The sequence below is a fragment of the Mchenga conophoros genome, linkage group LG13 (genome assembly GCF_057382185.1).
Source record: "Mchenga conophoros isolate Kocher_MC1m ecotype Shallow Benthic linkage group LG13, M_conophoros_male_GT1.1, whole genome shotgun sequence".
Classification (NCBI taxonomy): Eukaryota; Metazoa; Chordata; class Actinopteri; order Cichliformes; family Cichlidae; genus Mchenga; species Mchenga conophoros.
The window spans coordinates 19824934-19838424 of record NC_140538.1 but is presented as its reverse complement, the minus strand read 5'-3'; the positions used below and the strand labels follow the sequence as shown (position 1 = coordinate 19838424).

General features: G+C 39.7%; 1 protein-coding gene across 4 annotated transcripts; it reads right to left on the bottom strand.

Annotated features, from left to right (window-relative positions):
* Positions 1-599: 599 nt before the first annotated feature.
* Positions 600-12724, bottom strand: phf3 (PHD finger protein 3). 4 transcript variants are annotated; one of them, XM_085297090.1, is made up of 16 exons: positions 12587-12724; positions 11236-11486; positions 10544-10660; positions 8095-9412; positions 7666-7942; positions 7226-7277; positions 6176-6296; positions 5924-6080; positions 5710-5826; positions 5396-5518; positions 4959-5103; positions 4674-4848; positions 4439-4586; positions 3441-3530; positions 3080-3275; positions 600-2986 (listed from the first exon to the last, which is right to left on the bottom strand). In XM_085297090.1, exons 2-16 carry the CDS (start codon positions 11468-11470, stop codon positions 1200-1202), a joined length of 5058 nt encoding a protein of 1685 aa, XP_085153216.1. In that variant the 5' UTR covers positions 11471-11486; positions 12587-12724; the 3' UTR covers positions 600-1199. The 4 variants fall into 4 exon arrangements, with proteins under 4 accessions (XP_085153216.1, XP_085153215.1, XP_085153218.1 ...); XM_085297089.1 differs by lacking the exon at positions 12587-12724 and adding an exon at positions 11807-12532; XM_085297092.1 differs by lacking the exon at positions 11236-11486 and having other exon boundaries at positions 12587-12722.
* Between the last annotated feature and the right edge of the window lie 767 nt (positions 12725-13491).

Here is a 13491-nt window from a genome sequence, read left to right as displayed (position 1 = left end):
GGGTTCCCCGTCAAGATGATGGATTCAAACCAAGGACCTTCTTGCTGCAAGGTCGCAATGCTAACATCTAGTTCCATCACATACAGACCACTTTGATTTTGAAGGGACCAGATGAGTGAATCTCTCCTTTCTGTCAGAGTAAAGATGTTTACCTACACATTAAACCCCTGAGATATCTTAATATAAAAAGTACAATTTCAACAGCACGTCTCACTTTTTCTATATGTTAACATGAAAATATGGAAACCATTCTGGTAGCTCAATGTTTTTGTTAATTCACAGAAAATATTAGTTTACCAAAATTTCTATAGATTGGTGAAAAAGAGGCACATTCCTATCATTTGTTTCTTTATTACTTCGTTCCTTTAACAAGAATGGCCACGGGGGAGGTCTTTATCAATAGGAAAAGCTGTAAAACTTAGTTATAAAAATACACTTTACTCAAAAACACATGCCCTCCTTCACTTTTCCCAATCATCCAGTGGGCCAGATCGGAGTCTTTGCTGGGCCGATTCTCCCCCCCCCCCAGGCCTCATTTTTAACACCTCTGACCTAGTTGGTTTTAATACATTTTTTAGACAAAGAATTTCTTTAAATAATTAATAAAAAAAAAGGTTCAGCTTTATTACGAACTGTACAATAACACAGTGCAAAGGCACACTTCATCTCTAATGTATATTACAAGCCAACATTGTACATGCTTTCTCAATAGAAAGCAGGTTTATAAAATATTTAAGCAATTTAAAAGAAATGTTAAAAAAAACAAACTCAAGCTGCTGTTTTCAGTTAAATACCTTCTATTACATTCAGGCCAAATGAACTCAGCATAAATTATCCAAGTAGTCCACTTGTTTGTTGTTATGTTGCCTTGAGACCGAAACCAATCAGTACAGCAGCTCAATATGAACAACATATTTACAGTAAAAAGTTTAAAAGTTAAAAATGTTCCAATATTGACTTTTTTTTTTCTTGGTCTTAACTGAACTGATCCATAATATCATAATTCCATTGAAATTATATTATTTTGGCTTGTACGCTGAGTAACATAAAACGTAACTTTAGTGAAAGACACGGCATACAGATGCAGACTGATGCGTAAAACAACTCTACCAGCACCAACCAAAGTGGTTTGTACCAGCTGTGTGACCAACAACAACCGAACAGTCCTCCTGAGAGCCCCAAACGCTCTCTGAACAAAACTATGAGTAACTGTCTTTTGAACTTCTCCGTCCATTCTCGTAATCAGAGTCCCGTCTATGTCTGTGCCTGTCCTTGTGACGGCTGCTGTAGTCGTCGCTGTGATGCCTCTCTTTCCTCTTCTCAGCATAGCGGTCATCCGAATGTCCGTGGTGCCTGCCCCTCTCCTTGTACTTATCATCATAGCTGCGATCGTGCTTTTTCTCCCGCTCGTGGTGCCTGCTCTTTTTACCGTGATAGGAGTCCCTGTGGTAGCTGTGCCTTCCGTGGTCTTTGTCTTCTGTGTGTCGCGGCCTCTCCCACGGGTCACTGTATCGCTCCTCTAAACGCTTGTAGTCTTTGTCCACAGATGAGGGTTGGCCAGATGGTTCAGAGCAACTCTCGGGGTACTGTGACTGAGGTCCAGGGGGAGCCTGTGAAGTGCTGTCTTGAGCCCACTGCATGCTATGGTTCTGGTTCTGGATGTGAGGGGTGGGTACAGTATTAGAAGTAGGGGCAGATGGAGAATCATAGCTGCCAGATTCCTGAGGCTGTTGCTGCTGCAACGGGGACGGTCTTGTGCTGTTGTTTACTGGGAGAGCTGGTGCCATTGCTGGGTTATACTGGGACTGAGAGGCTCCTGTTTGACACTCTGCTGGAGTTCCTTGGACCGTAGGAGGATTCACTGTCTGAGTCAATACAGCACCAGCCTGCGCTACACCAGGCTCATTCTTTTTACAAGGAAACGACTGAACAGCTGTTTGACTTTGTTCTTCAGCTTTGTGCTTGGCCTGAGAGAGCTGTAAATATCCTTGGTGAAATGGGACGATTAGATCATTCCTAGTGCTGCTCAACACAGGAACAGGTTTAGGGCTGGAAGGATCTGGGAGGCTGGCTTTATCCTTCTGTGGCACCATTGTTTTATCTTCATTCACAGTGGAATATGCTGAAGATTTTTTCAATATTCCACTTAAAGGAGGCTTTGAGCTACTTGCGTGATCTGCAGCAGACTGGGATTTTGGCTGCAACAAAGAATTCCCTTCAGTTGTTTCTTTTTCACTTTCAGACAAAAGGCCAGTGTCGCCTTTGTTTGCCGACGTAGCACTGCTAGTTTCAGTCCCGCTTGGAGCTGCTGACAGGCCTGCCAGGAAGTCTTCAGTCGATACATCTGGAGGCTTATCTTTGAGTGAGACAGATGTACCCTGGCTCCCTACTGCAGCTTTCTTTTCCAGCGAGTTGGTAGCAGCTGATGTATCAGATGGGCTTGATAGCTCCGGTTCAGTTTTAGCAGGTTTAGCTTCTTTCTTCTTGATGACAAAGCGCTCTCGTGGGGCAGCAGCTGTTGGACTTTTTGAGCTCCCAACTGATGTCTCTGGTTTTGGAGCAGGCTGAGTCTTCAAGGCATCCTGTGCTGTACTTGAGGGTTTAAACCCAACATCAGGCAGAGGTGGTAATTCTCCACCCCAGCCTACTAGCACACCTGGAAGAAAGCGAAGGGGTTTCTGAGGCTCCTGATTGTTGGTCTCCTCTGATGCAGATGTTTCTTCAAAAGACTGTGCAATAGGCTCATCGACATCTTCAGTAGTGTTAAGTGGTTTTTCCTTCTCCTTTTGAAGTGCACTAGTCAAGGAAGAGAGAAAAAATTTCTCATCCTCCTCTTTTGCCCTGGTTTCTTTTGTGGAAATGGCCACAGGTTTTATTTCAGGAATAATCCTTGCAGATTCGTTCACATCCACAGTAAGAAAATCCCTTTTCGGTCTCTGGCGAATAATAAGTCCAAGGAGGAGGTTTCCACGGTTGTTTTCTAAACCTGAGAAATTAAAAGATTAAGTTTGAACATTTAAAAAAAAAAAAAAAGATTTTTTTTAATTTAATGAGAGAAAAATAATTGTGTTCCGGTTACCTGGCCCATCAAAGGGAACAAGCTGATGTGGAACTTTTTCTGTGGCACCTAAAGGGATGAGGTACATGTCCTTCACTTGTTTCAAATTATTGGACACCACCCCAAAACGCCTACGACTGCTGAAGTAGGCATACAAAAGAGTATAAGAGATCTCATCTTCCTCTGTCTCAGGGGAGAAGCGAATCAGGCACACTTCCTTTAATAAAACAAAAAGCATGTGTCAGTAAAATCTGTAACTCTGTTAAAAATCAGAACTTTTAAAGAGTGGTATTCAGTTCGACTTACTCAATATCAGGAATAATTAAAGCCAATTTATTTCTGTCAAATCATAAGCAAATCTCGGAAAACAAGAGAAACTTACTTTTGTTCCAGTTGCCCGAATTTTCTCCAAGTAGTCCCACACCGTCTGAGGACTAATCCTCCCACCAACCTGTATGCTATCTGGAAGGTCCTATTGGAGAAAAAACATGTTTTTAAATGAATAAATAAAAAGAGCACACCTTATGGAGTGTTAGAGATACAAAGTAGTTGGCAGTATTTGATCACTCATAAATCTGTAGTTACGTGGGAGTAATGTTACAAATCTAGTTCTTCCAGCTGGACTGTGGTTTATATTTCCTGTGTCCTAATAAACTGTTCTACAACAACAAGTGTCAGCACATTTCTGCAATGTTTTGTTTTAGTTTTTTAGTACATAAATACTCATGTCTGACTGCCATTTTCTCCCTGTATCTGTGCTAAAAGCAATCTTTATCCCACTGCCATTCATCAGAACTGGCTCTTGCCTGGCTGTTGCTTAAACAACTGTGTCAAAGAATACTAATATTCAGGGTTCATACGCATTTTTCAGGGTCAAATTCAAGCACTTTTTAAGCACTTTCAAGGTCAGTTTTCAAGCTTTTTCAGCACATTACCAAAAAAAAAAAAAGAATGCATGTTTCACTTAGCATCACCTCAGTAAGGCCATGTAAAAATTGAAACAAATTGAAACAGACTGACATGCAAAGATGCTCGGCAGCCCAGGCAGAGAAATTTTGCTTTTAGACTTTGCGACTCATTTTATTTTTCTATCTGATAAGAAAACTATTTGGTTAGATAGTTATTTGTGTTGAATGAAATACAGTTTCAAGCACTTTTAAACACCACATCTGAATATCGGGCACTTTTCAAACCTTGAAAAGACAATATTACAATTCAAGCATTCTCAAGGATTTCAAGCACCCATACGAACCGTGAATATTTGTATTTATTGTCTTTCATCTTCCTCAATTTGTCTCTTTTCTGAAACACTTTTCATTGTCAACCATAGTTTACAACAGCTGTTTAAAACCCAAGTACAGTCTGATGTGTCAACTTTACCTCTGTCAAGTTGTCCAAAACACCTGAGACGGGAAAAGCTTTTGTCACCAACTTTGCCACAGCGTGCATATGAATGAATCCTTGCCACAGACACTTCAGGTTGGAAAGGAAAGTAGCTTCTTCCTCTCTTCCAGCTGCATGATCAGACCTGTGACAATGAAGGAGAAATGAATTAAGCACTGAAAGAAAACATTATCCAGATCCAGACAAAATGTCTAAAACAACTGCTTCGTACCCTATCTGAGCATTTTGGAAGCTCTCCTCTAAGACAGTGAGGTGCAGGTCATCGTCGATTGCGGGCGGCGTGGTGCCCTTTGTCTCCTCTGTTTTGGTAGACTGCCTCCTAACCACTGTAGTTGCAACTTTAACCACTTTGGTTGGTGCCTCCTCAACAGGGGGTGCCATTCGACCTTCAGAAAATATAACACCAGAGATCAATGGTGACAATACTGAATGAGATGTTTTATTAAAGACACAGGTTAATCTCTAGTCTTTTTTTTGTTCTCATGTTATCATTTACCTGTGCAGATTTTACAGTGTAGGTCAAATAAGTGAGACTTGTGTTGGCTTGTAGTGTCTTTAGCTGTGTTAGCATTCTCTTCCTTCTTCTCTGGAGTTTTTGGAGGTTCTGCTGAGACTTCAGTCACTCTGGGAGGAGGTTCAAGCTGGAAAAAAATAGGAAATAAGTTTAAGCAAACACGTCACTAAGTCTGTTGCATGTAAACAGAAGCAATCTGTCGCTATATTCAGCTTAAATGGATTACATGGGAGGAGAATTGTAGGAGCTTTTTACATGAGGCACAAAGATATGAATGCAGCACATTTCACAAAGTAATCAGACAGATGAACAGAACTGATGATGGTATATGAAGCGATGTAACTAATGTAAGGATACACATCTCATCACATTTCACTTACTATGCATGTTAAGCATAAACAGCACAATGATACCCTCACCTCTACAGGCTCCGGTGCTTTTACTGGTTCTTGACTTTCAATTTCAATTTCCCCTTTGTGTGTGATCTTAGTAATCGGCCGTCTCTCTGCCTCCCTTTGCTCTTTTTCAATCATCTCAATAGTCTGTAAAGCAAAGAATTAATTTGTTTTTTTTTTTTATTCTAAAATACAACCATCTTTAAAAATACACTGTTAAACTATTACCTTAATAATATTTACTCAGTTTAAATCGGACATCACAACTGTAAACTACTGTAATTTGTTTGGTAAATTTATGCAATACTACTGGGGGAAAAAAGACAAGCATTACTTACATGTCGGTTTTCTCTTTGTCGCCAAGCAGCCAGTTCTTTTGAGGCCAGTTCCTCGGGACTCATTCGAATTAAGTTAGCAGGAGAAATTTCACCTTTGAGAACCCTCTTACAAAGGATCTAAAAAGATCAATAAAGACAAAGCAAATGAAACTATTCTTATAGTAAAAGTGGAAACATTACATTTAGACCATGCCTGACATAAAATGATACTTACATTATTTTTAGTATCTTTAAGGTTAAACATTAAGCTTCTGTATTTGTTCTTGTACTTGTTGTCAGTGTCTTTATACAAGTGAAAAAGTTCTCGCTCTATCTTCTTTGCAAGTTCGGAAGCCCTTTCCACCGAGATGTTCAAATCAGAGTCCTTCAATCTGAAATGCAGAAAGTGCACATAGGCGATTATAAAGTGCCCTGATTTTAAAAAATGTAACATCCACACATCTTTCGAAAGTGTTGAAAAACTGACCTCTGTACGAGGATTTCTTTCAGAGAATCACGCACACTTCTCCTGATTGCCTCCAGAGACACGGGTTTCTTTGAAGCCAAGGATGGAGCCTTATGTTTTGACTCTTGTTTCACTGAGACACCTGTGAAGACAGAGTGACAAAATCCACTGAGTGAGTGGGGAAAAAAAATCTGTCGTCATAAAGAAACATTTATTCCACACAGACTTTGCTTACAAAAACTAATCCCAAAAAAGGACATCCTGAAATCCTAACATTAACAAAAACTACGTACAATATGACACAGACATGTTTATACTTTATAATACACAATATCATTTTGTTAAATGTTACAAAATGGACTTATTTCCAAGATGGCATGTAGAGTATTTTCTCATACGAACAATTAAAAATAAATACTTTTTAAAAGCCTGCTGTGAAAACTCAAACCAGAACGTGTAATTACATCTGACAACATCTGAGCAGATTACCATCCAAAGCACATTTCTAATACACAAACAGAGTAAATTAAGAGCTGTCCAAAAACACTGCCTGACTGAAATCTGGCAGACTAACTTTGATCACATTTTAAAGAGAACGAGTAATACAACTCGTCCGCGTAAACGCAGCCGAGAACAAAATTATTAAATCACAGATTATAAACACAAATTTATGCAACTGTTATCTTCCATGCTGAGGGGGAGTGTGTCTGAAATTTAAAAAAAAAAAAAAAAGACTGTTGTATTTTAGTATTAAAAGGCTCACTGACTTGTGCTGCATTATGTTCCTACTTTAGTAGCTGTATGTTTAATAGAGTAAACTGATAAGTAAATACCCTGATGTCAACTACAGAAGTAATGCTATTACTTAAGGTGATGCAATTTTAAGCTCTCTCATATATAAATGAGACCTCAAAGGACTGTACTAACTGTCATTAATATACTGCTCATGTGCTGTGAAGGTCCTAAGTTAATTTTGTTTACACACCCAGTGAATGCAGCCTGGCCTTGAACCCAATGTGATATTAAAACAGGACAAAGTTAATTATACATTCAAAGCTAATGAAAAATTACCTGTTTTATGAGTTGCTTCTCGGGCATCTGTGGACTGCCTTCTCTCTGCATCCTATTGTAAGAATTAAGTCCCCGTTACATTTATTTTATATATCATAAGGCTGAAAACATACATATGACAACAACAACAACACACTTTACATTATACCCCTTAGCTAAAGTAAAAAAAAAAAAAGTGAGCTTTTGGTGTGTAAAATCATACTAAAATATGGCGAGTGCACTGTGTTGATTACACACCCATGTGCACACCTCTTGTGCTGGCAAAGTTAAATCAAAGAGACAAACCATTGCATAATGGTAACAGTGGCTATGATTAGTATCAGTGGATAAATTAGCTGGGGAAAGATATAAATATTTGCTGTGTGTGAATAGTTTAAATCTATTAGATATAAATAAATATTTCTATTATGAGTTAGAGTTAACTGAGAGATACTGCTTACCTTTTTTACTGGTCTGACTCCCCCTGATGTGAGGGGTTGAGAAGACCCAGGACGAGGTTTAGGAGGCAGCTTCTGGTCGGGTGTCTCGCTCTTTGCTGGAGCTTCTGGTTTGGGTGCACTCGCTGGCTCAGGCCCCACCTTCTTGGTTTCTTCCTCGCAGCACTTCAAGCACACGTACATCTGGTCCTCCTCCTCCATTTCTCGCACTTTCGCCAGGTCAAGACCAACACAGTCACCATGGAACCAGTCATCACAGCGACCGCAACCTACCATAAACCTAAAAAAAACAACCAAAAAAACCGAAGTACGATTATTAGAGGCGTGTTTGCAGCTTAGCACTGGGACAGAAACAGAATGCGGACAGAGGCAGAAATTCTTTTACAGCTGATTAAACTTGATTTTATATTTAGGTTAAGGAGCAACACTTACATGTTATTGTGGTGCTTTTTGCAGAGGCCACAACAGTTGTTTCCATCCCACACAGTCTCACTATTAGCGACTTGCTCGTCCACAGCGTCCTTCTTCACAACGGGCGCATTATCTGGAATAAACAGCTGCGGCTCGTCCACAGAGATGCTTCTTGCATTTTTACTCTTTTGTCTCTGAAGAATCTTCTCTAGCTTTTTCATTTTGGACTTTTCCTGCCCTCCTTCTTCAGGTGTTTTTAAAGAATTTCCTAGATGACTGTGCGGGGGAGGAGTCTCACTTTTTGAGCTGTTTTGGGGCGTACTACGTTTGGCTGGTCCCTGCTGATCACCAACGCGGTTGCCAGATGATGGAATTTTCTTTCCCACAGAAGTAGGAGAACTTGGTAATTTTGGCTTCACTTTAGCATCTACTGCACCCTGTAGCTTTTGTACTTTAGTAGCATGCTCACTTTGAATGTTTTCTGCAGGCCTTTTCAAAGGTACAACATCTTGCTTTTCCTTTCCAGATTTAGTTTTGTGCAGCTCTCCTCTTGGCGTGATTTTGGATGGCATATTTTGGGTAACTTTATGCTCCTTAATTGTATTGCTTGTTTTATGTAAAACGAATTCCTTATTCTTTACTGATGTCGGTCCTTGTTTAGGCTTTGGCAGCATTTTAGACACATTCAGTTGTTTTTCATTACCATCTGTCTTGTTACTAACAGTAGCTGTGTTGTTCTCTTTGCTCTGTGGCTGTTTAATAACATCATTTCCTTTACTGACTGGCTTTTGCTTCTCTGGAACACTCTGATTGTCAAGTTTTGCCTCTTTCGTGCCAGTATTTAACGTCCCGTTTGTCGTCTGTACATCATTTGGATTTACATATGGGCCCAGCCCATGACTTGCATCATCAGCTGAGCTCTTCTGACTTACATCCATCTCTTCCACACTCTCTGCTGCGGGATTCTGTACACTGGCTGCTTCATCTGGCAAAACTGTGAAACCAACTTCCCCACCGTAAGAAAAACCATCGTCCGAGCATGCAGACTGGTTTGCATCGACACCCTGTGTGTACGAGGGTCCTGGTAGCAATTCAATCTTGAAACCTCCAATTGTGACTGTCAGTCGTCTCAATACAACAGTTGGATTCAGCCAGACCCCACCATCAATCTCATTAATGTTGACACGTCCTCCGAGAGTTAATTCTCTCTTTAGATCAGGACCTGTGACTCCTTTCTCAATAAGAAATGACTTGCATAGCCTGTTGGCTGGTTTTCTTGCCGGCCGCCCTCGGGTCATGGTATTGGTGGGTGTGTTAGGCTCCTGGTCACCACTGTGTTCTGTTTAAATAAACAAAAGCAAAACTTAAAAGCTGCTGATGTTCTTGGTGACTATTGGTGACTTGGTGACTCAGGGGAACAACTAAGCTGTAGTGCCTCTTCACCTCACTGTACAATACCTTGTGCAATACTTTTTTGTAAATAGTCAATGGTGCAATAGACCTCAATACTTGAAATGTGCAATTCACTTGTATTTTTATTTTTTATTCCTATTTATTCTATTTATCCCCTTCGTATATTTTATTTATATTTGTCTCTGTATTTATATATGTGTGTGTGTGTGTGTGTGTGTATATATATAATATACTGTAACTGTAACTTCTGTCGGTGCTGTGCTTTTTGGAAATTGAATTTCCCAGAGGAACCCACCCGAGGGATTAATAAAGTTCTATCTTATCTTATCTTATCTTATTATGCTATCTTGGCCAGGTCTCCCTTGAAAAAGAGGTTTTAATCTCAATGGGATTTTCCTGGTTAAATAAAGGTTAAACTAGTCGACTACTCTAAAAGACAGGGGGGAAAAACATAGAAAACATTAACTGAGTGCACTTTAAATGGAAAAAGTTCTACATTAGCCAAATAAATACTTCCTGTGTATTTTAGAGGACCTTCCCCAGTGAAATGTGCAACATGTTCCAGTGTGAATAGTTTTGCAAACACACACAATATCAGATTATTTTGCAGAGCTAGGGTAACCTTAGCAGTACTAGCACCGGTATCCTTTATATATTTGGTTCTGTCTGTCCACATCTGGCTAAAGAATATGGTTACATCTGGCTTAGGTTGGTATTCTACTTTTTATTCTAAAAAAAAAAAATTGACACACTGCTGCTCTTTTATTCCTTTTCTTTTTTTTCCACATTAGTTAGTACGGCTGTCATCTATTTGCTTTGCCCCTTGCTTGTTTACAAAAAAAAAAAAACAGAGAGAGAAGAAGAGAAAAACAGTCTGTTGGGACTGGAGCCCTGTGGTGTCGTAACACCTTTGAACCAGTAACTGCAACTGTACATTAATAAAAATACTAAATGTAACCAAATCGCAAGGGCAGCAATGTTTAAACATCTAGTTGTGTACATCCCTAAAAGTCTCACAGGGTGGAAAGAGAAAGAAAATAAACTTGCATCGACTTACCGTTCTCTAAACTGCGTGAACGTTTCTTCTGCCTGACATCAAGTTGCTTAACTTGTGCACTCTCTGAAACAGCTGGTTCACCAGGGAGGCCTGTGGGTGCCGAACCACTATCGAGACCTGCAAAAGCAAAAATAAATAAATGTAATGTCCTTAATAAATATACAATTTGAAAAAAATGTAAAAACTGCAGTCCAAATTCAATGGCAGTCTAACACTGCTACATTTACAATAATACTGAATCCTTTTATATTGTTTCTTTAAAATTTTTTTGTATTTTTCTCCATCATTACTGAAACAACACTACTTTAATTTACCTTCAGTTACCCTAACGCTGATATTTACGTGCTGACAAGCAAAGAAGCACGGTGAAAATGTTCCCTGCATATCTCAGTACAAGACGACCCTCTACAGTGTTTGTTTTTTGAAGCACCTGAAGAGTTAAAGTCTAACTGAGCAAAAATCAGCACAGATAAAATAGTCTGTAGGTGAAGAATCAGAGTTATACATTGAGTTACACGGTACATTAACAACTTAATATTTAAAACTTTCACCATCAACTTTTCAAGTAAAGTGTGGATGACTTTTTTTTTCCAGGCAGCCACACATGCATTTGTTAGTTAACTTTCACTCAAAGTTTGAATCTACACTGATTTATCTACATTTTGGCCACTTTTTTGTGCCTTCAAACATACTTGTGGAGCCAGCAATCTGAAAAGCAGGGTCTTCATTATCCAGCAGACTGAACTGAGTGCTTGCACATCCAAACATGGGATCTTTGTCACTGAGCATGTTCTTCAGTGAATCTTCCAGTCTGAGTCCTGTCCCAAACTCATTACTGGCTTCACACTCCAAATTCTGACCTATTACCAGGGAGTCATCCAACTGGTCACTGGGTATTAAATGGTTAAAGGTGTCCACAATATCCATGAATGCTGCTGCCTTCCTGCACCAAAAACAACACAGAAAAGATGCAGGAATAGCAGACAACTGATAAACTGTTAATATATGTTTCTCTGTTTGTTTTTCAAAGACAGCAACGTCTTATGTTTCTCCCTGCACCACAGAATGCATCCAATTATGGGGACAAGTGTAGTACAAACTAAGCAAACCCAACAAAAACACAAAATATTCCCTGATTTCGAGGGACAGCGAAAACTTTGTGACTGATAACAAACAAAAAACAAAGTTACGGTGCACTTTCTGAAGACTTTGCCATCAGTTCAGTGTATACATGTTGTATCTGATGAGCAAAGTGGTATATACCTTAAATCTCCACATATGGGAAGCCTCATCCAGCTACTCTGCAGTCCTAATACGTTAACCCAACGCTCCTTAGCCACTGCTATTTTTGTTTCTGTGCATTTTCAAAGACTTTTATCGGGTGAGTGATGTAAATACAAGAAAAGCATGTCTAAAACCACCGACTTGCAATAGTAAATGCTACTATTTTCACATCAAGCAACACCACGACTTCACAGCCTGGAGAAGGCCACAATCAGTGTGCAAACCAATAACGCTACATGAATGTTAGCAAACTAAAGCGCATCTCTGGACGCTTTTATTTAAGTTCAGCCAAAAATATCTTTCTGTCCACGAGAAGCACGGCGTTCCTGACGCCAGGTTTTGCCAATGAGTTGTTAGCTAGTTAACATGCTAACGTTTATGTCAGCTTATGACAATCGCGTATGTTAGCAAGCTAACGGTAACTTACGGAGGAAGTTACCACCCAAGCTAACTCACTTTTTGAAACCCATTCAGCCTTACAGGCAGCACATTTGTATCAATAAACAGCCGCGCCCGAAAATTTCAAAAGCGCCAAACAAAATGTGCAAACATATGGTTAGACAGCTCGACGATAAATATGCACGACGGCGAGCTAGCTAGGCGGCTATAGCACAGGCCCTAGCTGCCAAGTTTGTTTGTAGCCTGAGTGCAGCTAGCGGACGTTACTTGATGACCCCCCACATGCATCTGTTCCAACGCTTGCAGCTCAAATATTTACAAGTAGTTATTTTTACATATACATATTTATAGCACTCCCACCTCTCTTGTCGCGATGCTGTTGCCAACTCATGTACGGTTACATACTAGCAAAGCAGCTCCCAGTAACTTCCTCCAACTCAGCCGTCATTCGCCCCGATGCTGCAAAGTCCCTGACAGGCAGCGCGGCGTTGTCACGTGGCTTGTGTTTACAGGTAGCTTAGCAGCCGATTGTACAGAGAGAGCACATCTGGATGGTTTGTTTTTGTTGTGTCTGCTTTGTCAGTGTCCGGATGGTTAATTTTCACTAAGAGCAAGCGGTTTGTTTTTATCAAACTGTCGACCATCGCACTTAGAGAACACGAGAAGCTGGACAGGCTCGAAGAAAACTTCGCTTTATAAAACTGGCAAAGTTACATATTTAACACAGCCTGGTATTGAAAACAGTCGGTTACTTAGTAAAGTAGATTTGCCATTCTTTTCTGAGTGCATGTCCTGTAATAGAAACATTTTTATATAAGAAAAAGGCAAGCAAAAGCTCCTTAAAGTTTAAGTTTAACTCTTCGAGGGCTCATACCATTCATGATGTTTGAGTTCATTTGAGTTAAAATATATAAAATCATGATCATCAAGGATTGTTATTTCTTAAGTCGTTTGCATATCTCTCATACTTCCATGTTTCAGATCATCAAATATATTTAAATGTTAGACAAAGAACGTAAGTAAACACAAGAAGAATTTTTAAATGGCAATTTCATATATTAAGGGGAAAAAAGCTATCCAAACCTACTTGACCCTATGTGAAAAAGTAATTGCACCTCTTTGGAAATCATGAATTAAACGTGAACCACATTTTTTGGAAAGCTGCGTTCAATGTTTTCTAGACACACCTGGGGTTGATTTCTGCCAGACCCGGGTATTAAGAAATCACTTTACTAGAACCTGCCTGACAAAGTAAAGTAGACTAA

What these genes read in the sequence shown, in the direction of transcription:
- phf3 (XM_085297089.1), bottom strand. Translation starts at nt 11,835, where the DNA reads ATGAGGCTTCCCATATGTGGAGATTTAAG. An exon ending in AAGCACCGGAGCCTGTAGAG is followed by an intron (nt 5,104 to 5,395) that starts GTGAGGGTATCA and finishes ATTTTTTTCCAG; the next exon opens with CTTGAACCTCCTCCCAGAGT. An exon ending in TTCCAAAATGCTCAGATAGG is followed by an intron (nt 4,587 to 4,673) that starts GTACGAAGCAGT and finishes TCATTGTCACAG; the next exon opens with GTCTGATCATGCAGCTGGAA.